We start from the raw sequence: 25304 nt of genomic DNA, 5'->3' as shown, positions 1-25304 counted from the left end.
GCATACATGTTTGTTTGTATTTTTTTTCTTAGATATAAAACTATAAATAAATCGTGAGAGCGCACTGAAAGTTGACAGGGCTTAGGTCGACACTTAAAAGGTCAACATGAGTTTTTCATGTTTATTTTGAGCTGACGGGGTATTTCATACCCTGTCATCCACTGCGGCGTGGTGGGAGAATATAATAGTGTGCCGAGTGCGGCGAGCCATGCGAGGAGACGCGGCACACTAAGGCTGGTTTCATACACTCCGGTTTTGACCGGACGGAAAAAAGCCGGACCCACTTTGTCCGGCTTTTAGCCGGATTTCTGGACCTTTCACATGGTCCGGTTTGGAGATCCTGTGGCCCCGCCCCCTCGTCACATGGGGGTGGGTCCAAACAGTTTGACTGGCATTTCCAGTCTGACGGGGTGTACGCCCGCCCTACTCGTCACATGGGGGCGGGCGTAAGTATCCGGTAATTTCCGTGGTGTGTGAAGGCGCCCATTGCCTTCCACACCACACTGAATGGGCAGAACGGGACGGTCACGGCACGGCAGCCGGACACTGCAGTGGTAAGATCCGGCTGCTACCTGGCGGCCGCGCCGTGACCGTCCAGTGTGAATGGACACAGAGCTGTCCATCACACACTGTAGGGGCGGCACGGCTTTTAAGCCGTGCGGTAATTTCCCGTCCGGCAGGAGCCGGACAGTGTGAAACCGCCCTTAGACGGTGTCCATGTCGACATTCGGGACAAAAAAAAAAAGTGAAAAACTCTTGTTCGACCTTCCCATTTTGAACTTAATTCTTGTGCCGACCTTCCAACCCTGTCGGTCTTAGCCAGGTCAACATATTTCAGGTGTCGACCTAAACCCTGTAGACTTTCAGTGGTCGACGCAATGCATGTCAACCTAAATTGGGTCGATTCAATGACCCATACCCCTCTAAAGGTGCACAGGTTGGAAGAGCCATACAGAATTCATCTCCAACGTAGAGAAAGAAATGGACGGTTCCAAGATTATTATTGGTAGGAGTAAGCAGAGGATAGAAGAACCTCACCACCACCATGGCAAACCCCGGCACGGGAGGGGCGTGTGCTTGTGTGTGTGAGAGAGATTGTGAGGCCCCAAGAGGAGAGAGATGTGCAAGTCATGGTGTCACAATAGAAACTGCTGTACGCAAAGCCTTATCGGATGCCTCAGGTTAGTGACTGCACAGACCAACCTTGGACAAAAGCTGATGCTTTATGAACAGCCTAGGAGAGGCATGACCAATGGGAGGCTATTGTTACATGTAGTCACATTTCTTTCTATCACTGCCACCGTCAGACCTGAGTAAGCGAACCTGAAAACTACACATACATGCTTCGCCGCGGCATTACCTTTGGCTCTGGGACTGCGATGTGGTGCGATCTGTGTCTGATAGGGTGGCGAGAACGAAGTGCACCTCAAGCACTGTGTCGTCTACACTAAATACCGCTGGGCTGAAAGACAAGCAGAAGACATCGGTCAATGCTGGACGCAAACATCACTTTGCGCCAATTGTAAAATGTTGCATCAACCATTTACAATGCCTAATCTGACAAAAGTTGAATCAGTATCACAGAACGCTGGCTGGTTTTGAATGCATCAGGTATTTGGATTTCAAAGAGAGATCAGTGGTCAAAAATTGACCAAGCCTTTAGTTATCCTTTAAAATCCGGGACTTTGGGGGTGATTCAGCTTCGGCCGGTGAGCAGCGTAAATTCGTTGCTTAACGAGCGGTTAAACGCTCGCCAGGCGAGCGAACACCCGCTCCCCACTTCGAATGTCTGCATTTGCATGCGAATGGAAGTGTTCGCTGACACGGACTGGCATTCGGATGCAGCCGTACGAGCAAAAAATGGTCGCCGATCATTGAATGTTTTTTTCACAGATGAAAGTCAGTCTGATATGACTTTTATTTGGGCTGTTGGGGGTACTTGAGGACCGAGGTTGGGAACCACTGTGATAAGTGTACAACAGTACGACTCATGGTTCGAATGCTTGCACACATGGAGAAATTGCTCAATGGGGATATATTTTGTATTTTCCATGAAATAACACTACTGGTGCCACAGTCTTCTGACTTCTGCCCAGGACAAGTGACTGAATACCCAGCAAGCCCAGAGCATGCTAATCACCAGTATATGTGGGGTACATCCACAACTATGACAGTTCACACACTTCCCACAATACCAAAAGAAACACTGACAGCTATACTTTCAGTAGGCTTTGCATATATTCATATATTCTGCATAGGTGTGCAGAAAATATTCCACTTACGTTTATTATACACAGTATACAATTGATCCATTTTATGGATCGAGCTTTAATTCTGTGTTAATAGCTTAAATTATCACTGTGAAACAAATAGAATATCCATTAACCTTTCTACATAACTCGAACAAGCAAGTTTCAATAACCACTTAATCATTATTTAACTCTTCCTTGACATAAGGGTTTAAAGACCTTGGGCCAGATGCACTAAGCTTCAAAAGTAATAAAATGGAGAGAGATAAACAACCAACCAGTCAGCTCCTGCCTGACTTTTTTCAAACAGCCTGTGACATGACAGGTAGGAGCTGATTGGCTGGTTGTTAATCACTCTACATTTCATCACTTTTGAAGCTTAGTGCATCTGGGTCCCTTGTATTTTAAGGAGCATGAATGATCCGGATCCAAAGTGCAGTTTCTAACTAAGCCAATGACCGTGGTGCCCTCTGTGAGTAGACCAAGGGCCTGATTCAGATCTGACTGTAAATGCCAACACCCAGCCTGTCCCTCCCAAATTCTCTCGCTAGCATGCGAGGGGATGTGCATCCCCTCGCATGCCACCGACCAGAAAAAAAGAAATCATTCGATGACCATCGAAAGATTTTTCCTCCGTTCGTGGATAAAAGTCTACACCTATTTTTATCCTGGACGGAGACCGCCGAAAAGGTGGCAGGCCCTGAGGTCATGTGACGTCAGCCACCCGCCCCATGCAGGCATCGACACACCTACGTTCCTAGGGGAACGCCCATAAAACGTTGCACGTTCCCCTACTACCGCCCCCAGCACTCCCTGTCCGGCTCGGCAGATGTGAACATCGCCAAAGCCATCCCGGGGTTTGCGCATGAGCAGACCCCAAATATCGGGGAAGGGGCGGAATTTGGATCCGTGCGAATGAGTCTGAATCGGCCCCTAAGTAAACACATTTCATAAGCAGGTGCGCTGAGTATTCCACCCATACTCACCAGCCCGCGTGGTCAAAGTGTATCGAGATGGGGAGGCTGGTAGACTCTGCGAAACCAAGGAGACCCTAAGAAGCAGGGAGATTTTAAAAAAAAAAGTTGAGATTGAAAATCTACTTTTAATGATCAAAGAACACAAGCAAAAGATGGTTAAGGGAGAAGCACAATTATCAGTATATGAGCAACACTGAATTGTATCATGTAAATGGCAGCTTGTGAACACTATTGGGTGCTATAAGCCAGGAGGATGACGGCGCACAGTGACACTCACAAGTTCCTAAAAAATGTTTCAATTCCGACGCCCCCAAGTTTCCCATTGATAATTTCCACAGTCCCTATTTAGAAGTATAACGACAGAAATGGTCCTTCTGAGGAAGCCGCTGATTGGCCGACAGGCGCAGAAACGCATCAATACAGGACCCTAAAGTACCCATTTAATGCCTTTTATCCCGAGAGCTCCTTCCCGAGAAGGCGGTGTACTAGGAAGCACCAGCAGCCGGGAAAATGTACCTGAGGATCGCATTGGCAGAACGCACATTGGGCTAAAACTCTGTTGATGATCAAGCACCACAAGCAGTATTGCTATTTCTGTTATACAATATCAGTTTTAGGAATTTATCTGACCTGTATAATAATATAAGGCTACCTCTGTAAAGATTTTCTATTAGGTTACTATAAATTATAAGTGAATTTATTTGTATTCAGTTTAAGGTTAATGCCGGCCGGTATATGTTTATACATTGTGACTATGTGAAAATATATAATTTTTTTTATGAATAAAATACAAACTATTCCTATACTATTGCCTATAGTGCTACATTTTTGTTTTCTTTCTGGTTTGTTTTTTTTGAAAGGGCTGAGTATCCCTTGAAGGCAGCAGCATATTGGAATTGATAACATATCTGCGCTTAGTCATTTGTCAGTTGTTTTTTTTGTGTTTTATCTTTTTAAAACATATTTAGACAAGGAACCGACTAAAGCAGAGTCTTGGGAAAGAGTCTTAACCCTTTGAGCGACAATGCTGCTGTGAGTTTCTCAAAATACTCCATTAAAAATGGCAGCGTCGCTCACAGTGACTGTTCCTCTAGTGTAAATAAATACAAATTCCGCCAATGAATTGAAGTTTAGTTAAATATTTCACCCAAAACAAATGAACCGTCGCGGCGCTGCCATTTTTAGTGGATATTTTGAGGATTTCTCACATCAATGCTGGCACTTATAAGGGTTAAGCTTGAGGTGAGATTCAGGACCTGGATACACCACAGAATATATACAATCACTGACAGGGAGAGAATACTATTAACCAGATGATATTACACTGATCAGGTATGTGGCTTAACCGAAGGGCCCAATTCAGACCTGCTCGCTAGGCGGCGTATATTCACGGCCTAGCAAGCAGGTAATAGCCGCCCCGCAGAACAGACGGCCCTTCCAAATCCCCACACTAGCATGCAAGCAGATGTGTACGCTTAGGCATCCACTTGCATGTGGACGCACAGGAGGAAAATCATTTGCTGGTCACTTATCACATGATTTTTCCAGCCTTCAGCCTGAAAAATTAAGTCTATACTCGAGCATTCGCAAACCCCCACCGTGGGACCAGGGCCTTGGGTTGAAGAGTCAGTGACTTGGATTGGGTTAGGCAGCTTTGTTTTTGTTTTTTTATTTGGCTGCTTAAACAGCATTTTACATTGTTAAACCAATGCACAAACTAAAGTTCCCTAGCCATACACTATACTTTAATAAGCTAGCCAGGTTTAGGTCTCAAGGTGCCCATACACGTTACAATTATTGTATACAATATCGCATCTCATCTCGGTTTTGCGATGAGCTGAGATCTAGTACAAAAGTGTGTGCTGCACATACTTTTTGTACTAGATCTCATCGCAAAACCGAGATGCGATATTGTATACAATATTGTATACAATAATTGTAACGTGTATGGGCACCTTCAGTCTTGATAATTGCTTATTTTTTTCCTCTGTGATCTAAAATACTTAACGATACAGCATAAAAAAAAACTAAAATAAAAGCTGCAGGTTTTCTAAAAACAATGCTGGATAATATCGGACGCTCCAAAAATTTGTATCACTGTAAAATTTGGAATGAATGGGGAAATGTATCACTAAGGGGGGGTATTCAATCTTTTTTCCCAACTATCGGAACATTTCCAAAAGTCGGAAAGATCAGCCAAATCCAATGGTCAGAATTGTGGGAACGTTCCAACAGTCAGAAAACACGTGGAACGGTGAAAAAAAACTGTATTCTTACCAAAAACGGTCACAGATTCAACTTGTTTTTTTGTTTTTGTTTTTTGACAATGCAGATTCGACTTTCTAAAAAGTCAATTTTACACTGGGGAAAGACTTTCGAAAACTGAAGAGATTGAATAGATTTCCGAAAATATAGACACACACACACTGACCCTTAGGCAGGTATTCAATGGTTGTACGAATCCTGTGTAGGAGTCGCTGCACTTTCGCCCCAATTCTCCCTGTAGGGAGACTCGCTGGGCAGCCTCCTGTCCGCCCTATTCAACTCGCCAGGGGCTCTCTGCCCCTGGCAGCGAATTTTAACCCCCCTGGCGAATGCCGCCGGGGAGCTGGGGGACGGCTGCAGGCAGGGAGATGGGAGCCTTCCTGCCTGCGCCGGACACTGTGGGGGTGAAGGAGGGCTGTGGGGGACACAGGGAGAGCCCCCCAGAGCTGGCAGGGGGCTGTGCTAGGGAGCCGCTACACACTGTCCCGATCGTGCATATGTAATGATCGGGATCAGTGTGCAGTGAATATATGAATATTGATGAGCGGCTCCCGGCTCGGCCCCCTGCTGGTGAATGTGTAAAAAAAATTTAAAAAGTATTGTTAAAAAAAAATATATATATATATTCATGTGCTGCAAGCACATGAATAAAAATAGCATGCCCCTTCACAGAAAAAAAATCTGATTTTTTTGACACCAAAATAAAAATAAAAAACGCTTTATTTTCAAAGATCACATTCCAGTTCACCAAAAAAAGATGACGAATGTAAAATGGAGAATCCTGGCGAAAATCACTGGAGAAAGCAGTTCTCCACTTCAGCATTGAATACACTCTCGGCGAATTCCACTAAAAACCCCATTGAAAACCACTGGCGAATCGCGGAGAATCACAAACAGAGAATCGCCAGACATTCGCTCTTCATTTGCAGCGAATTGTGTCCATTGAATAGGGCGAATTGTTTTTTCTGAGAGAAAATTCGCTGTAAACCCGGGGAATTGCCTGATTCCCCAGGAAATATGGAGAATCAGAGGCATTGAATACTGGCCTTAGAGACATGGCACGGTGGTTAGGTGGTTAATATCTCACCCTAAACTCGCGCAGACAAAAAGTGATCTCACTCTGTTTCTGTAGCTGAAAGTCCAGGAATTCCTCCCTGCTCAGAGACAGCTCCGTCAGCATGGCCTTACCGGGGTCTGGTGGGGATATAAAAACAAAATAAAATATACTGTATACACATTACTAAAAATACACACACACACATAATCAATGTTGTTGTAGAACACTCAACGTTATGAAAAAAGCCTTTGACAGATCCATTCTGTGAAACATAAAAGAGAACAGAGAACAAAATAGAATTGTACATTTAAAATACAGCTGGAACAGAAACAATTATTTGAGGATTATGATCCAGCTGTAGGAAACCAACTCTGGCATCTATAAAGTTTATTCCCACACTCACTGTTCTCTGTTTACTGGAATATTTATTTATTAACAGTTTCTTATATAGCGCACACATATTCCGTAGCGCTCTAGAGAGAATATATGAACATTAACACCAGTCCCTGCCCCAGTGGAGCTTACAATCTATGGGGCAGATGTATGACCGGGCGTTATGGGGGAGAAGGGGTATCAGCGCAGGTTATGTGCACTGATACCGCTTCTCCCCCATGTATGAAGGAGCTGGGATGCGGTAAAGGACAGGGGCCCCTGTTCATATCGGCACTGCTATCTAAATGATAGCAGGCCGAATGTATGAACGGTCAGCATGCCCTATCTAAACACGCTCTGGGCTTCGCTGGGGATCTCTCGTGAGCAGCGAGATGCCGCGCATGCGCCGTCGAGCCGGCCGGGGGACAGGAGACAGCGCATCAGTGTAAACTGATACACTATCTCCAGGAGGGGAGATCGCCGGAGGGTGAAGTTAGCGCTCCCCCGCTTCCGCAGACAAGATGTTAATACATCTTGTCGATGCCCCTTCCTGCTTTGCCTTGCTAATGAGGCGAAGCAGGAAGTATTATAGCGGCGAGATTGCAAGTATTGATCTGATGCAAGGACATGTGTTCCAGCTTGGGCCGTTTACTTAAAAACCATGCGTAAACTAGCATTTGTGTGTGTGTGTGTGTGTGTGTGTGTGTAATGGGCCCACAGGTGATTTAATACTAGCTACAGTGGCTGTCTTTATATAAAACTCAATAGAATTCCACTTTTAACAAACCCATAGTAGTGTTCCTTCTAGGAACTAGGGCGGGCCCGCTGACGTCACTGTTTTGGGCAGTCCCGGGCCGCCAACAGCACAAAAGGGGCATGTCCGGGCTGTGCCATGACGAAAAGGGGCGGGCCCGGCCGGTGGCGTCAAGAAAAGGGGCGGGCCTGGCCGCCGGCATCACTTAAGGGGGCGGACCCGGCCACCTGGAAGGCTCTACACTGCCGGGGAAGTGCCGGGCATCACTATCTACAGTGGTGCCGGGCTTCCCTGGTCACACCAGAGGGGACAGAGGCAGGCTGTTTTAGCGGGGTGCTGCCAGAGGGGCAGGGTGCATTTTGCCCTTTAAAAATTGGGCAGGGAGCAGCGCCCCGCTAAAACAGCCTAGCGGGAACACTACATATCCCGGTCAATGAAACAAGGTCATATTGTCCATAGCAACCAGATTTAGTCAATCATTTTCTATTGCATCACAGAAAACGATAGATTGAATCTGATTGGTTGCTGCAACATCAATTTTTTTAAAATTTTTTAGAAGCTTTAGTAAATTTAGGGATGTAATCATAGTTAGGGGGTCCAAGCACAGGGCAAGATCACCCCGCTCCCTGGGTCACTTTCAGGTTATTATACATTTTTGTTATATGTATTAGTTTGTGACATATTGCCCACACTTCCTGACTACAGGATAACACCCAAAACACAAGACACAATATAGGCTTTTGGGTACCTGTGTATTAGCCGGGCACCCAATTAGCAAATGTACGCAGGCTAGCTAAGCTGTCAGCGTAGTCCAAATGCTGCCTAGCGTAGTTAGTGTAGTCGCTCCACAGCAGCCTGGCTCTGTCCCCGGCGTCCATGGCTAGTCTTGTGAGCGCCTCTCATACAGCGCCGGTAATCGCCAGATCCCCTGCGCTGGCAGATGCCGGTGGAGAGGCGCTCCAGCTGTCTGAGACGCAGGTGCGTCCCAGACGCTCCTGCGTCTCAGTAATTATTAGCACGTGGGCCTCATGCATGTGGGCGCAAGTGCGTCTAATGCACAATAAAGGAGGCATTTTCAAACCCCCACTATCCACGCCAGCCCGAAGCCTGGCGAGCGGACGAGTTACACGTCCTCCTGACCTGTTCATACCCCACTATCCACGTCGGCGTGGAGTTGATTTCATAAAGTGTGGCGAGCGTAGCGAGCCCGAAGGAACACATGTGAAGTAATCCGCGTCCGCTCGCCACACTTTTTAAAATCAACTCCACGCCGACGTGGATAGTGGGGAGGACGCGTAACGTGTCCGCTCGCCACGCTTCGGGCTGGTGTGGATAATGGGGGTGTTTCAGGAACACATTCACACCTGCCATATCATACATCTGAGACAGTAATGACAACATGTATTAACTGGATTTTAGTTAATAATAAAGGAGAAAAGATCACAGCGGGAACACTACGCTGATTCTGACATAGACACTGGCTACGCGCCCGCGGAAACACTACGCTGATTCTCACTGACTCTGCTAACTACGCTGGCTGACTACGCTAACTACGCTGGCCGCGGGAACACTACGCTGATTCTGACATAGACACTGGCTACGCCCCCGCGGAAACACTACGCTGATTCTCACTGACTCTGCTAACTACGCTGGCTGACTGACTACGCTAACTACGCTGGCCGCGGGAACACTACGCTGATTCTGAAAGCGTCGCTACGCTAACTACGTACCGGGCGCCCGGCTAATACACAATTACCGGCTTTTGAAAGTTACTTTAAAGACTTGGAGTGTCACCATAACCTGCAGTAATATATTGGATTCACTCCATGCAGTGCACCTGAGCATTTACTACCTATAAGATTTATTGGTTAGTGCAGAGCATATGGACACACTAAGTGGGTTCAGCATACTGTAGTCTATGGGGTATGTTTGCTAATGGGTGGGATGTAATGGAGTCAGAGATTGCCTGATGTGTGGGATACCGGGTGACCTCTGACTTTTATTTAAAGGGTCAATCATTTACAAAGCATGGCCTTGCCCTGCAGAGGATTGCCCCTTTAAAAAAAAAAAAAAAAACTGAGATCGGCCGGTATCCCACATGTCGGTCAATATCGGATTCCATTACATCCCATCCAAGATTTGTGTAGCGTTATTACACACCCAGGACAGGCGACTAAAGAATAATAAAGAAAAATGATTTTAACAAAAGCGGAGCCAGACAATTCCAGCAGTCATGGTAACATAAAAAGTGTCACTAAAAACATCCATTTTAATTTGTGCATGTGGTAAGACTGGCCAATGTAAATTAGCAGTTCCTCGGTCTAGGAGGGCATGGGACATGTATGCTGACAAAAAACTATGGAACACAACAGAATTGAAAATAAGGGGTCTCTCTACCAATGTAGTATAACTGTGAGGACTGTAACCACAGGCTGCCCAGCCCAGAGCATTCACTGTAATGAAACAGGGGTCATGTGCCATAACAACAAGGCCACCATTGTAGGAGAACCGTGTGTGGGCTGGGAAACAATTCTGTATCTTTTGCCTGAATTAGTCTCGTTTCTGTTGCAGACACCAACACATTTTATGACTGTGACAAGGATAAATATTCTTTTTTTTTTTGTTTAAAGCTACAGGGCCAGATGTACAAAGCCTCGAAAAGGGATAAAATGGAGAGTGATAAAACCACCAATCAGCTACTACCGGTCATTTTTCAAACACAGCCTGTGACATGGTAGTTAGGAGCTGATTGGCTGGTGGTTTATCACTCTCCATTTTATCACTTTTCAAGCTTAGTACATCTGAAGCAGACAGTCTGTCCCAGGTCACAAGTGAAGGCCCCCATACACTTGTCCGATTGCCCCGAACCAGATTTCCCTTGAACTTCCCCGGCAGCTCCCTGGGATTCCTCAAATCCCATTAGGCACTTCATCTACCATTTTTTTACATGTGATAAATCGTATGTAAAAAGGACTCCCGATGGATCTGCCGAGGGAGAACAAGGCAATCAGAGGAGATACATAGCAGGTGCCAAAAAGGGGTGTGGTTCAGTTGGTCACCAGCAGTTGTTAGACAGTCATTAGGTCGACATGAGTCTAGGTCGACAGGGTCATTAGGTCGACATGGGTCATTACGTCGACACGGGTTAGGTGGACAGTAAAATAGTCTACATGTTTATTTTTATCCTTATGTCCTAGTGGATGGTAGGACATGAAATACTGCCTGTCGGCACACGTGTTGACATGGACACCGAAACGTACCAACACGTCCCCTCGCTACACTATTTTATTCTCCCACCATGCCCTAGTGAATGGTAGGGCATGAAATACCGCCTGTTGGCAAATGTCGGCTCAAAAAAAACAATATAAAAATCCCATGTCGACCTAACCCACGTCGACCAAAAGTCTTGTCTACCTTACTTAATGTCGACCTACTTGGTGGTGACCCAATGACCGTATCCTAAAAAGCACCCATGATGTGTCGCCGATGGGTCCGTTTCGGATTTATCCTATGTGCTGCAAGTCTGACCTCTAACTCAGTTTGGATGTGCGGGGGACGGTGCTTTGGATCCAATCAGACGCCAAACACCTGCGATTTCTCGGCCCAATCCATCCGAATTGGGTGAAAACAGGCCAAATTTCTCTGGTGTGTGGCACTGGGGGCCTTTAGAGAAGTATGTCCCCGTGCCTGCCCGCTGTAGTCTATGCCCCCCACCTTTACACACTGCCACTGACCCATACAGTACATCAACACATGTTCCTTGTTCAAGCTCAACACTACAGTACGAGCAGCAGAATTACTGGCGCTTGTTTAAGCAAATACAAGATGATGTGAGTTTTGGGATTAATTAACTACACACTGATCAATTAAAATACACAATAAAGATTTTCCGGTCTCGTAGACATTTCTGTTCCTATAAAAGGGAGAACATCAGGCATTTAATGAAATGTGACAGCTGTCCTGGGAAACACGTATCGCCTCCTAAATGGTTCTGCTTACCGATCACTTCCTCCACATAATTCCTAAGCGTCACCTTCCCACAGGGGCTGGCCATTAGCGTCACCTCGGCCAGGGTCAGTGGGAAGTGCACCACGGCCTCTGACAGCAGCCTGGAGAAAGCAATGCAATGGTTACCCATACAGAGAGAAAGGACAGATCAGCATCTACTGCAAGTCATCCAATCTAGAAAAGAGATTCACTCCCATGTTGATTACTATAATCCCTGCGATTTCACATTGCATTATGCTATAGCACTATACCGTCGGTGGAACATCTGTAACCAGCCACTCATTTGCTGATTCTGTAATACCCTAATACCAACAGGGTCTTATAGAAAGCCTCACTCTAATTACGTGCGTGTATGTAAGCATCGTGACATTTGCGCAAGATCTATGCAGAATGCATAGGATGTGGGATTCGCTCAAGTTTAGCACCATGCGCAGCATCAGGTTTCAGAGACTTACATTAAGGGGGTAATTCAGTATTGCAGTGGTTGTTCGCGGCTTACTGCTGCCTAGCCAAATGCCCCCCGCTACCAAATATAATTTGATGGTTGCCAACCATAGAAAAAGTTCCCCTGCCTTCTCAAATGAAAGTCAGTCTGAAATATTTCCGAGCGCTAGGACAAAGACGGGGAGGGCGAGCGGCTGACCTCCTGTAACGGCAGCCGTCAGCTCACTACCGGCAGGCATCGACCCACGCCAAGCGTTTACATGGGGAGTCCCATAAAATGCTGGGCGTTCCGCCGGTCCGGCCCTGTCTCCGCCCTCCGTGCAGCGAACGGCCCGGCGACTGTTTAACTCGGCAAAGCCGGACGCTGTTGGGGTTTGCACATGCGCAGAAATGGACGCCCTTTCCTCATCTACTAGAAAATGACTGTTACCTGGCAGGAGCGCGGAGCACATTAGGACAGCTGTCTGGGTTGTACACGGCTTGGAGAGACTCACAGTCTTGGTAGGACAAGTTGTGGGTCTTTGTAACCCCTGAAACAGAGAGAAGACATTAGTAATCAATCCGTTGTGATATCTACACACACACACAAACAAATAAATCATCATACAGTATACACATGAGATAGATCATTAGGTTGACATGCATTGAGTCGACCACTGAATGTTGACATGGCTTCGGACGACGGGGTTGGAAGTTAGACAATGGAAAGGTCGACTGTCAAAATGCCGACACGAGATTTTCACTTTTTTTTTTGAGCTTTTAAAGATGGCATTTCATGCCCTACCATCCACTAGGGTTCAGAGGGAGAATACAATAGTGTTCCGAGCGTGGCGGTGCACCGTGCCCTGCATGGCAGGTGCAGTGAGCCATGCGAGGGGGCGCAGTACACTGACGGAATTTTTTGGGGTCCTGAATGTCGACATTCAGGACCCAAAAATAAACGAACCTCATATGAAACTTTTGACTGTTGACCTAATGCGTATGTCCACCTTCCAACCCGGTCGACCGATTTTATGTGTCAACATAAGCCATGTCGACCTTCAGTGGTCAACCCAATGACCTATACCTACACACACACTACAGCCAAAGTAGAAGAGAAGCAAACGTTAGGTCCTGTATCCACACGTCATTCTCCATCTTGTATTATTTGCCAGCTGCAGGCGTGCACATTGCAGCAGCCTGACGTGTACACAATATATTTCCTTATGGGAGCGGGGTCTATGCACAAGCCTGAGAATTGGCCAATGAGTCACATCGGCTGCAAGTAACACGTACAAGAAGCCTGGGCACATCCGCACATGCCCGTTACCTCAAGGTTACTCATTATACAACCCCGAGGGAGGAACTCAATTAGACTTGGTAATTTGCTGGTCATAGAGTGTGCTAGCCTCGGGCACCATTCAACTGGGGACTTTCTTTTTGTGCATGATACATTAACATGTTCACGAAGGTCAACATGGATGGTAAAATGACACGTCAAATGCCGGCAGCGCCGGGACATTCACCGGTCAGATTTACATTGGCTACGTATCAGCCAAACCCTAACACTGTGTAAACGAATGGTCAGCATTCTTTTGTTGACATACTGTTAGTGTTGACATTACAATGTTGACATGAACGTATATCATATAAAGGATCAAAATCCTGCTATTTGCCTACAATAAGAAAGAAAATCAGCAACATAAAAAAGTCTCCTTGCCAGTATTTGCTATCTCCAGGTAACCCCCCCCACACACACCCAAGTAGCAATACGCAGGATTACCTAGCTGATCACCTATTGTTACTCACACTTCCAGGGAGTCTGGGTCACCGGCTGCCAGCTAACACTTATGGAATTTACATGCTGCTATAAAGATTGGAGTTACTCACTTGTCCCATCAGTGACTCACAACAATCTCATTTACAGTACACAGTAAATGATTTGTATGAGGACACTGAGGACATCCTACAGGATCTGCCTGTCAGTGTATACGCTGGGGTCTATCCCTTGTGACCCCTGGGTTAGAAAACTGGTAAAAAAAAAAAAAAGAATTGTGTACACTACTTGGCCCTCCTTCTTTGGTACCGCAGAATAATAACATTTAGAAAGTAAAAGGAAGTGTACGGTCCTGTGTAGATGAGAGTGTTGGTCGTAGTTTTGGATCTGGAGCTAGATCTCTAGTCATTATGGGGGTTATTTTGGTTCACTCTTTCTGACAAGTTCCTTCTTAGATGGACAAAACCATGTGCACTGCAGGGGGTGCAGATGTAAAATGTGCAGAGAGAATTTAATTTGGGTGAGTTATTTTGTTACTGTGCAGGGTAAATACTGACTGCGTTATTTTTACACTGCAATATCGATCTCACTTTGAAGTAAAACCCCACCCAAATCTAATTCTCTCCGCACAAGTTACATCTGCCCCCCTGCAGTGCACATGGTTTTGTCCATCTAAGAAGGAACTTGTCAGAAAGAGTGAACCAAAATAACCCCCTACTGTATATGACAATGGGCAGTATTCAATGAGGATAATTTGCCCTGTTTCACGGCGAATTTGTGCTATTTTCGCGTTGGAAGGTGATTTTTTGGGCCAGAAAGTGAATCACCCTATTCAACGTGCACTTCTCGCCATCTTTCTGAGTGATTTTCGCCATGTCTCACCGTGTAGCAAATCGCCATCTTTTCATGGTGAAGTGAAAAGTGAACTTTTAAAATTAAGGTGTTTTTTTTTTTTACATTTGGTGTAAAAAAAAAAAAAAAATCAGGAATTTTATTCTGTGAAGGGGCATGCTATTTTTATTCATGTGCTTATAGAACATGAATATATATTTAATTAAATATATATATTTTTTTTACACATAGCAGCCAGCAGGGGGCCGGGAGCCGCTCGTTAGATATTCATATATTCACTGCTCCAGATCATTACATATGCACGATCAGGAGCAGTGAATTCCCGGTCCCCTGCTGGCTCTGCCGGGGGGCAGCTTGTGCTGCCTGGGTCCCGGGGAGCCCTCCTTCCCTCCACATACATTCTGGGGCAGGCAGGGAGACTTCCATCTCCCTGCCTGCCACCGTCCTCTGGCTCCCTGCGGCGTCCGCCGCAGGGGTTCACACTCGCCGTCAGGGGCAGTGAGCCCCTGCCTCATTGAATACGGGGATAGCAGGGGGACAGCGAGGCTCCGGAACACGGCGACTGTGCAGCAAATCCTAGTCAGGATTTGCTGCACGCCGTGAATATCTTTATTAAATACTGCCAGCTGGAATATATGAATAAAGTAAAAGAAGAAAGACAAACAACCAAGTAGTAGTATGTTTTTTTTTTTTTTTACTGATCCAACAGTAACTAGACAATAGAAATTAAATGTTCTGACTGTCGAGTATCGGAAAGTTTATGGATTGTAGAAAAACGTCTGTGAATTGAAAAAATGTGCGGCCATTTCCTACACAACCGATCAGACTTTAAAAAAAAAAAGTTGAATCTGACAGCCATCAATGCTGTCGGTAAAGGCAGCAATGAATATGCAGAAATAGTGTGACAGATTAAATAGCCCCCTATCTGTATATAGTTTATAAGCCCGTACAGTGCGATGATGTGAGAAATATCAAGGTATGTTTTGGACGTCACACTTATAGTTGGATAGGAAGGATTCTTATGGCTTGTACCCCACTCACGTAACAGGAGATATCAGCTGTTTGTATCTGTAGTATCTTTATACTGTAGTTTCTCTGATTTGTAAAAGATGCGTACCAGCACTCATGTGTAAAAAGTCTTATATGACATACACTACCGTTCAAAAGATCACCCAGACAATTTCTTGTTTTAGATGAAAAATGACTGAATGAAAACTGAAAATGAATAGAACACATACAGTTAAGACTGGGGGCCAGATGCACTAAGCTTCAAAAGTGATAAAAAGGAGAGTGATAAACAACCAACCAATCAGCTCCTGTCTGACATTTTTTAAACACAGTCTGTGACATGGCAGGTGGGAGCTGATTGGCTGGCTGTTTATCACTCTCCATTTTATCACTTTTGAAGCTTAGTGCATCTGGCCCACGGCAAGGTTAGATATAATGATTTGGTACTTCTTGACTTTCACGGCGCCACTCTAGATAGGACAGATAGGATACTAGATAGGATACGATTTGTATGCGATTTGACATAAGATATCGCATAAGATATAGGATAGGACAGATAGGACAGATAGGACAGATAGGATACTAGATAGGATACGATTTGTATGCGATTTGACATAAGATATCGCATAAGATATAGGATAAGATTTACTATCCATTTCATTACCCCACTATCCACTAGGGCGTGGAGTTGATTTTATATAGCGCGGCGAGCACAGCGAGCCACCGAACCCGAAGCGTGGCGAGCGCAGCGAGCCTGCGAGGGGCGGCGGTACGCGTCCTCCGACCTTTTCATGCCCTACTATCCACGTCGGCGTGGAGTTGAGAATAGAATAGTGTGGCGAGCGCAGCGAGCCACCGAGGCCCGAAGCGTGGCGAGCGCAGCGAGCCCCGCGAGGGGACGCCGATACCTTCACAGGTAAACGCGTCCCCTCGCGGGCTTCACAGGTGTCCGCTTTTCGCCACGGACACCTGTGAAGCCCGCGAGGGGACGCGTATAACTGTGAAGGTATCCGCGTGCGCTCGCCACGCTTCGGGCCTCGGTGGCTCGCTGCGCTCGCCACACTATTCTATTCTCAACTCCATGCCGACGTGGATAGTAGGGCATGAAAAGGTCGGAGGACGCGTACCGCCGCCCCTCGCGGGCTCGCTGCGCTCGCCACGCTTCGGGCTCGGTGGCTCGCTGCGCTCGCCACGCTATATAAAATCAACTCCACGCCCTAGTGGATAGTGGGGTAATGAAATGGATAGTAAATCTTATCCTATATCTTATGCGATATCTTATGTCAAATCGCATACAAATCGTATCCTATCTAGTATCCTATCTGTCCTATCTGTCCTATCTGTCCTATCTAGTGGCGCCGTGAAAGTAAAGAAGTACCAATGATTTTTATTTGAAGACCTTCAGCATTCTAGCCGTTAATATGTTCAGCCAATCTGAAGAAATTATACCCTACACTTCCTAAAGCACCCTTTTTGCGCTTATTGATGTAGGATTGATGGAGTTGCCTTGGTCATAGTTTAAAGGTGCAATTCCGACACATCGGGCTAAGAAATTAGTTGAAAGTGTGAAATTGCATGTGTTTTACCTCAGATTCCGATATGATGTGCAGTACCGGGCGCAGCGGATCAGAACCGGAGATAGTACTGGCTGCCACAAGGATCGCATATCATACAATGGGGCAGATGTATTAAGCTTTAACAAGAGATAAATCCAAGGGTGATAAGGAGAGATAAACGTCCAGCCAATCACCTGCTAACTGCCATGTTACAGGCTGTGTTTGAAAAAAAGTCAGTAAGGAGCTGATTGGCTGGACGTTTATCTCTCCTTATCACCCTTGCATTTATCTCTTGTTAAGGCTTAATACATCTGCCCCATTGTATGCAAAAAGGTTGCATACGATCTCTTGTATACAGTCCAGCCGACCGGGAGCTGCCGGCAGAGTTGGGGTATCGCATGTGATACCTCGCACTAGTTGATGACCACACTTCACATTTTCAGTGAGATAGGAAGGACCAGAAATAAGTTGTCTTCTTAAAACAGTTTGTGTGATCTATCTTTGCTGCAGATATCGAATGATAATCCTGCAGATGCTTTACAGACTTATTGCCGGTCAATATAATTGAAAGAGGAATCTGAATCTTGTGCAGACTGGTTTAAGGAGGCCAATCCCGGGATTGGCAGGATCCCTGGAATTTACAGATCAATTTGCACAGGAGCATTTGACTTACTCATGCTAGACAAGCATAATGCTAATGCTAGACAAGTTATACTCTGCTCAGATGCCACCGCACAACCAGGTTGTGCGGCGTGATAGGTTAGAGGTCATGCTGCACAGCCAGGCACCTGCTTGCCTCCTTCAGCAGTGCCCACACGCCTCACAAATCAGTTTATACCCAGCGTGGCGAGTTTGTCAATCCTGTATCCCATCACTGAAAAAAAAAAAAAAAAAATGGCCTTAGCTTGGCCTCATTAGTCTGGTTCGAACCACAAAATGAAACATTACTATTGTGAATCTTGGTATATGCCAATGTAGAGAGTGGTTTGCTCCATCCGGGAGCTGGAAGTGTACCTGCACACTGAGAAGGTTTCCTAAGTAGGAAAGATTAGGATCCCCAAAATTCTTGATAGTCAGTTATGGGGGTGCAGTTCCCAACAGTCAAGGGTTAACATGGTATACAAACAGAGAAAAAAAAAAAAGGGACTGTTAACGGGAGCGCACAGACAAAAAAAAAAATATATATATATATTTTTTTTTTTTTTAAACTTAATGTTTATTTTCTTAGTATTTTCAGACTCCTTTATAATATGCATTAAGGGAGGTAACAGTGAAATTGTAAGGGTTAAAATCACATACAGACATACACACATGCACAGATTGTGCTTTATTGTGAAACTAAAGAAAAGAAAATGGTGTATTAAAATAATACAGATGTCAGTCTGAAAATGTCTTTATTGGTTCAGCATAGAGGAGTGTAGATGCGGGATTACGATGTATTCAATATTGGCTCCTCAGTATCTAAGATAGAGATTTGTTTCTATTTTCATTGATATCTATATGTTATTATATTACCCCTTAGGGGTCTTATCGTAAGAGAAATATCAGTGAGTTATAGATATTGAATTAGTAGGACATTTCAATGGAATGAATCCGCCCCAATCAATATTTTCAACTCGTCACAGGCAGATAAATCTTTATGTTATTACCCCTATATTTGGGGTTATGCTGCCTGTATCGTTATATTTGATATATGGGGAATCGCCAGTATTTAGGTGTTCATTCCTTTACTAGTGCTTTGCTGCCCTCTGCTGGACAAATTGTATCCTTTACACTGCTAGGTGTGTATGAGCCATTTTATTACATCAGCGCATCAGCTTCATTTACCCTTTTTATTAGGGTGTATAAGTAGAAATACCAACACTTTAAAGGTACATATTATCAGGAGGAGCAATTTGATTATGGCTATATTGCCTTTATCTCCTTCTACTGATTGTGTGATACCAATTTAATACATCAGTGTATTAGGAAGTCATGGGGCTTTGTTGCCCACTGCTGGACACAAACTTCTGTAGATCTCACACTGCATATAAATTAATTTATTTGTATTTGCTGCCCTCTGCTGCTTAGGACAAGGTGATTCACTAGATAGTCAGAATTTCCAAAACATATATGAGCTGACGCACCGGGTGCCGGACAGTTTCCCAACAGACGGGATCCCGACAGTCAAAACCCTGACACTCGGGGTCCCGACGGCCACCGGCTATTCTCCACTATGGGGGTCCATGACCCCCATAGGGGAGAATAGAATAGATGGCGAGCGCAGCGAGCCCGCAAGGGGTTTTGTTGCGCTCGCCCCGCTGCTTGAGTCCGGCCAGTCAGGATCCCGACGTCGGGCTAATGAATGTCAGGACCATATACCACACACGATGCACCAGTATTTCAGTAGGACATATCTCTAAACTATCACATAATCATTACCTAGCTGATAGGCATTCGGTTGACATTTGACAAATGTCAAACTAAATCCACCTAGTTTTTCAGTGTAAATGATTGCTGCTTCAAACTAAAAAAAAAATAAAAAATGGGAAAACTCCCCAAAATCGCTCAATTTCAGATTCTCACGCCCTATTACATTTGGACCTATGACTTAAAATCATTATAAAGCTCACTAGTTGTAAATGTAGCCTTATAAAATGTATCAAGGATACAGTCATTATGTCGACCCTATTAAGGTCGACATATATTGAGTACGCGTCAGAAGGTTGACACAAGCACCACAGATTAGCACTCTCTCGTGTCATGGGTCGACATCGTTTTTTTTTACTGTTTTTAGAGCAAAAATGTGCCGACAGGCAGTATTTCGTGCTCTACCATCCACTAGGGCGTGGTGGGAGAATAAAATAGTGTGTCCAAAGCATGGCGAGCACCGCTATGTTTCGGTCTCCATGTCGACACGACATGTGCCGACAGGTGATATTTCACTAGGGCGTGGTGGGAGAATAAAACAGTGTGCCGAGCGTAGTGCAGCGAGCCATGCGAGGGGACATGGTGCTACGTTCTAGTGTTTATGCTGACTGTATTGACATTCCGGTTAAAAATTTTTGACTTTTTCAATGTTGAGCATACCCATGTTGCTGGTGACCAACTGATCCACACCCGCTCAGATAGTAAGGGAGTGCAAGCATAAGGATAACTGACCACGCAACATGAACTATTGTATATTAGACAAATAATATACAATTTGCTAGACACTTGCAGTAATTAATGCATATAGACTAGAATGTAAGACACTCACCGTATTTGCAAAGTAACTGGATGACTAAGCGACTGCGGGCAGTATTCAGGCTAATCAGGCATTTCTCTACGGTCTTCTCCAGAGACGGGAGGGAGCGGAAGACACTCACCACTGACTAGTAGAAAAAGAAAGAGTACATGTAGTTCATACATTACCTCAGTGGTGTCAAACTCATGGCCCTCCAGCTGTTGTGGAACTACACGTCCCATCATGCCCTGCCACAGTTTTAGCAATCCATTATATAAAATCTGTGGCAGGGCATGCTGGGATGTGTAGTTCCACAACGGCTGGAGGGCCATGAGTTTGACACCACTGCACTACCATGCTGCACTCTCAGATACATCCATAGAGAATGCACTGCTTTCTGAGTGCACCAGTTACCTTCATGTGGATCTTACAGTGAGTGGTTCCTCCAGTTGCCTCATAGCTGTGGAAGAAGAGTGGCGCAAAGGTGAAAGAGGCATAGGCTGACCGCGAGGAGTTCACTGAGCGCAGGCAGAGCTGAGAAGACAATACAGGGAAATGGCATTAAGCTTATAGAAGGAGATGGAGTAATGTACAGAAGATGTTGAGTAAGCCATGCATGTCGTGATCAACATGTGTTCACATGGATCCATTGCTGCCTCTTGGTAATATTGTATTTTACCTCAGTAGTTAATAAAAGCCAACACAAATCAGCAATGGAATAGGTTTTTACTGAAGAGGTGAAACTAAACCATGTTTCTTACCCCATCCTCCAAAGGCTCAAAGTATAACTCTTCCCCGATTCGAGAGAGGGAGTGGATGGCGCGCCCAAGTGCTACGAAACAGAATAGTTGAGAGTTAGTAGGTCAGGCTTGCCATACACTAGTGCAATGTGACACTATCCTATACAATTTCGATGCACTGGGCCGATGAATCATGTGAAGTGCATCAAACAGTATTTATTTCCAATTCCGATCTGACGCGTGATCCTGTGCATAGTACCCAGAAATTGTAATTGATGCTGCTAGGATTTATTGTACTCGTGCTGGGCCAGTGGCGGCGAGAGGGGGGGTGGGGTGTGTGTGTGGTAATTTTTACCCGGGCACGGGTCTGCTGGAGGGGCTCGGATCCTGTTCCATTGAGACGGGCACAGCCTCGTACCCCAGCTCAGCACGCGCTGCTAAGTTCCGTGTGCTGAGCTGGGGAGGGAGACACCTGCAGCCTGTTCTCTATCTTCCTCTCGTTTTTTTTTTCCACAGGGGAGTTTCCCCGCTCCCTCCGGGGGCCCCGTCCTTTGGCCATATACCCCCCTCCATTTTACCAGGGCTTGGCCGACCTTTCATCGCCCCTGGGTATCGCATGTGAGGCTAGCATGCAATACGTTGCACTAGTGTATGGTCACCTTTACACTGAGAACACAGAGATACATGTATAACTCACCCTTAATGTTGGCTCCAGTAATAACGCACTTCACTCCTGCACCCATGTTTGTAGCACAGGACTTGTACTCTTCAGTGCTAGAACTGGGAGCCACTGTAAAACAGAAATACAGGTTAGACCTAATCAAAGTATTGGATACAGATATACTTTTGTGTTTAATTTAGATCACATCCTCAAAACGAGTGTCAGTGATGCATATGGGTCTGTATGTTGCAAACAACACAATATGCACATGGTAACCGCCTCTCCCTTCTCATGGCCTTCATATAAATCAAGGAGAAGATAGGATAGACAGATGTAGTGCATCCTGTGGCTGACCGTCACCAAAGGGGAGGTGTGATACCTTTATTATAACATGACAGAAGGTGAACCCATTAGAAAGGGTAAGAATAAAGGTGCCCACACACGCACCGATCCCGGCGGTGCGATGCTATGCCACCGTGCCCGCATCATGGCGAGCGTAGCGGGCCTGCAAAGGGCTTTGTTGCGCTCGTCATGCTGTCTGAGTCTGGCCAGTTGGGATCCCGACGTCGGACTAATGACAGTCAGGATCCCCACAGTCGGAACCCTATACCACACCCCTTTATAATGTGGGGATAACTCAGTGATGAAGTGATAGACACCAGTGGGGAAAAGTAATGCGGTCTGAGTTTGCATAGGGGCAGAAATTGTAATGATTTATGGACAAAACCATTTTACAAAACATTTTGCTGTTTTTAATCCCTGTGCAATATTGTTTAAAAGTAGCATTGGATCCTATATCAGGGTTGCCAACCCTCCCGGAATGGCCGGGAGGGTCCCGGAAATCGGGTCCCCCTCCCAGCCCCCCGGAAAGGGGGGCAACCTTCCCGCATATCCCCCCCATCACCCGTGAACCCCCACCCGGTGGGGGGGTCCGCGGGTCAAATGACGCGATCGCGTCATTTTAGCCCCGCCCCCCACAGTGCAATGACTGAAATACCGACATTGCACTGCAGGGGCAGGGCTAAAATGACGTGTTTGCCATAGCCACGCCCCCGATACAGCAGCCCACATGTGGCTCCACCCCCGAACCGCCCTTCCCCCTCCCGGTGATGACCCCGCCCCCCTACTTCAGTGAGCTGACTGGCTGCCCTCTCCCGGAGAGGGCAGCGTAGAAGTCGGCAACTATATCCTATATTGAAATAAAAAGTAATAATAATAAAAAATATATATATTCCAGAACCCCCACACAACCTCCAGCAGCATTCATATCTGATTACATCCCATCAGGACTATCTTTTAATCTGATGGGACTGCCATGCTATGGAATTCTATCCTCATGTATCCCTCCTATTATCCCTATAGATTTTAAGCTTGTGAGCAGGGCCCTCCTACCTCTATGTCGGTTTGTTTCTACCCACTGTTGTTTCGTCAGGGACGAAAAATCTATCCAATTAGATTTGAAACGTTGGCAGAAGTCTACCCAAGTGTGGTCTGTTTATTTTCAACGCAAATCCCGCTGAGTGCCATCCGTCTCTATCTCCTATTTACATGCTTGCTTGTTTGCTGCTGTGGAAGGGCACCAGGGGTACTATCGTTATTTGGAGGAGGAGTGCCAACCAATCTCTACACATATATATATATATATATATATATATATATATATATATATATATATATATATATATATATATATATATATATATATATTGAAAACGGGGTGTTACCCCGAAACGGCCCGTCGAGGTCAATAAAGCATTTGATTATTTACAAGGCTGCAGTGACGTGTTTGTTCCAGTGACCTGTAGGAAAGTGGAACCTTGCTGTCTATACTACTCCTAACAAAGGCACGCAGCGACATTGCTTACTTGAAAGGGAGTGCCGGTCCAGGTTTGGAGAATATATATACACACACACATACATACATATTTTAACAGGTGTACATGTGTGTTCGGTTCTGTTTCTGCATGACTGCATTTGTTTGTGTTATTTAGCAGGACAGAGGCGGGACTACTATTGGTGCAGTAAAAAGGGGCCCACTGCTGCCCCTGTCACCTACTTAGATGTTGTATATTGTAAACTTTGGTTGGGGTGGAGGAGGGCACCCCTAATTATGCACGGTCTTAATGACCGGACTGTCCAGAGTAATCCCGGACAGGTGGTAACCCTACCCCATTGCCTTTCCAGACGTAACATCACGCAAGTCATGCGCAAACTAGCGTTCCTCTCAGACCCGACATGAGAGAGAGAGCCTTAACCTATTCCTAGAACCGTTCCCTAATCCAAGCACCTCCTAGATAAATCACCCCTAGGGAAAACGACACAAATTAGGATAGATTACATGACACAGATTAGGAATTCTAGCACAGATCAGAAATTACACTTTTTTTTTTAAGTATAAATCAATAGGTCTGTCTGCTGTAATGTACATTTTCCATTATGATCCAGCAAGAGAGTATCATTAGGTTGACCCTATTTTGGTCAACATGCATTGAGTCGACCACTGAAGATCAACATGGTTTAGGTTGACACAAGAAATAGGTCAACATGGGTAAGGTCGACACAAGCATTAGGTCAACATTCATTTTTCACATTTTTTTTTGATACGGTATGTTCTGGCAGGCTGTATTTTATGCCCTACCATCCACTATGGCAGGGTGGGAGAATTAAAGTGTGTAGAGCGCAATGAGACATGCGAGGGGATGTGTTAGACTTTGGCGCTGTCCATGTCAACATTCAGGTTAAAAAGAATGTGAAAAACTCAGGTCGACCTTCCCATTGTCGACCTAATGCTTGTGTCAACCTTCCAACTATGTTGACCATACCCGTGTCGACCCATTTCATGGGTCGACCCAATTACCTATACCCTTACCCTAGGGACAAGGACAGCATGCAACCGTTAATAATTGCTAAATGTCTTAAACAGCAGTGACTGATAAACAATTTGCTCAATACAGACATGAGAGAGTCCATTATTCTCAGATAAAAGAAAATCATTTTAGTGCATCCCATGGAGATATGAGCTCATACAGCCTAGGTACTGATATGAACACTGGAATACAGGTAAAACACACCCAGCACATAAGTACATTCAGTACAATAATCCCATTACACGTGGCTCATTAGACAACACACCTTCTATATACAGTATAGTAAGCCTCAGTCTCCAGTGACTGCTCCGTGGGGCTCAGACCAATTCAGAACCAATTCCAGGAAGCAGCAGAAATACTGCAATTTTCCATCTGCTTCCAGATGCATTAGCGTTCAAAGAAACTCTGACTTTATTTTTGTCTCCAGTACAGGCGCCATTTTATGCAGGATAGTGAACGTCTCCCGGGCACAGTTGGTCTCCAACAAAACGGCCGACAAAAAAAGTAGACACTGCTCGTTTGCCTTATGGGGG

The 25304-nt window shown here is 45.5% G+C and overlaps 1 protein-coding gene across 1 annotated transcript in view; it reads right to left on the bottom strand.

Annotated features, from left to right (window-relative positions):
* Window positions 1-25219, bottom strand: part of RAD9A (RAD9 checkpoint clamp component A) — a 30519-nt gene extending 5300 nt beyond the window's left edge. Inside the window, exons 1-10 of the mRNA XM_083146079.1 lie at window positions 25037-25219; window positions 21941-22033; window positions 21265-21335; window positions 20918-21037; window positions 20537-20651; window positions 12557-12656; window positions 11674-11783; window positions 6579-6685; window positions 3236-3300; window positions 1361-1462 (exon numbers count right to left, since the gene is read on the bottom strand). Of these exons, the coding sequence (XP_083002205.1) occupies window positions 1361-1462; window positions 3236-3300; window positions 6579-6685; window positions 11674-11783; window positions 12557-12656; window positions 20537-20651; window positions 20918-21037; window positions 21265-21335; window positions 21941-21986 (836 nt within the window). The 5' untranslated portion in view covers window positions 21987-22033; window positions 25037-25219. The remainder of the gene's footprint in view (window positions 1-1360; window positions 1463-3235; window positions 3301-6578; window positions 6686-11673; window positions 11784-12556; window positions 12657-20536; window positions 20652-20917; window positions 21038-21264; window positions 21336-21940; window positions 22034-25036) is intronic.
* Window positions 25220-25304: the final 85 nt, after the last annotated feature.

The sequence above is a fragment of the Crinia signifera genome, chromosome 6 (genome assembly GCF_055691185.1).
Source record: "Crinia signifera chromosome 6, ASM5569118v1, whole genome shotgun sequence".
Classification (NCBI taxonomy): Eukaryota; Metazoa; Chordata; class Amphibia; order Anura; family Myobatrachidae; genus Crinia; species Crinia signifera.
This window is presented reverse-complemented; position numbering and strand designations above follow the sequence as displayed.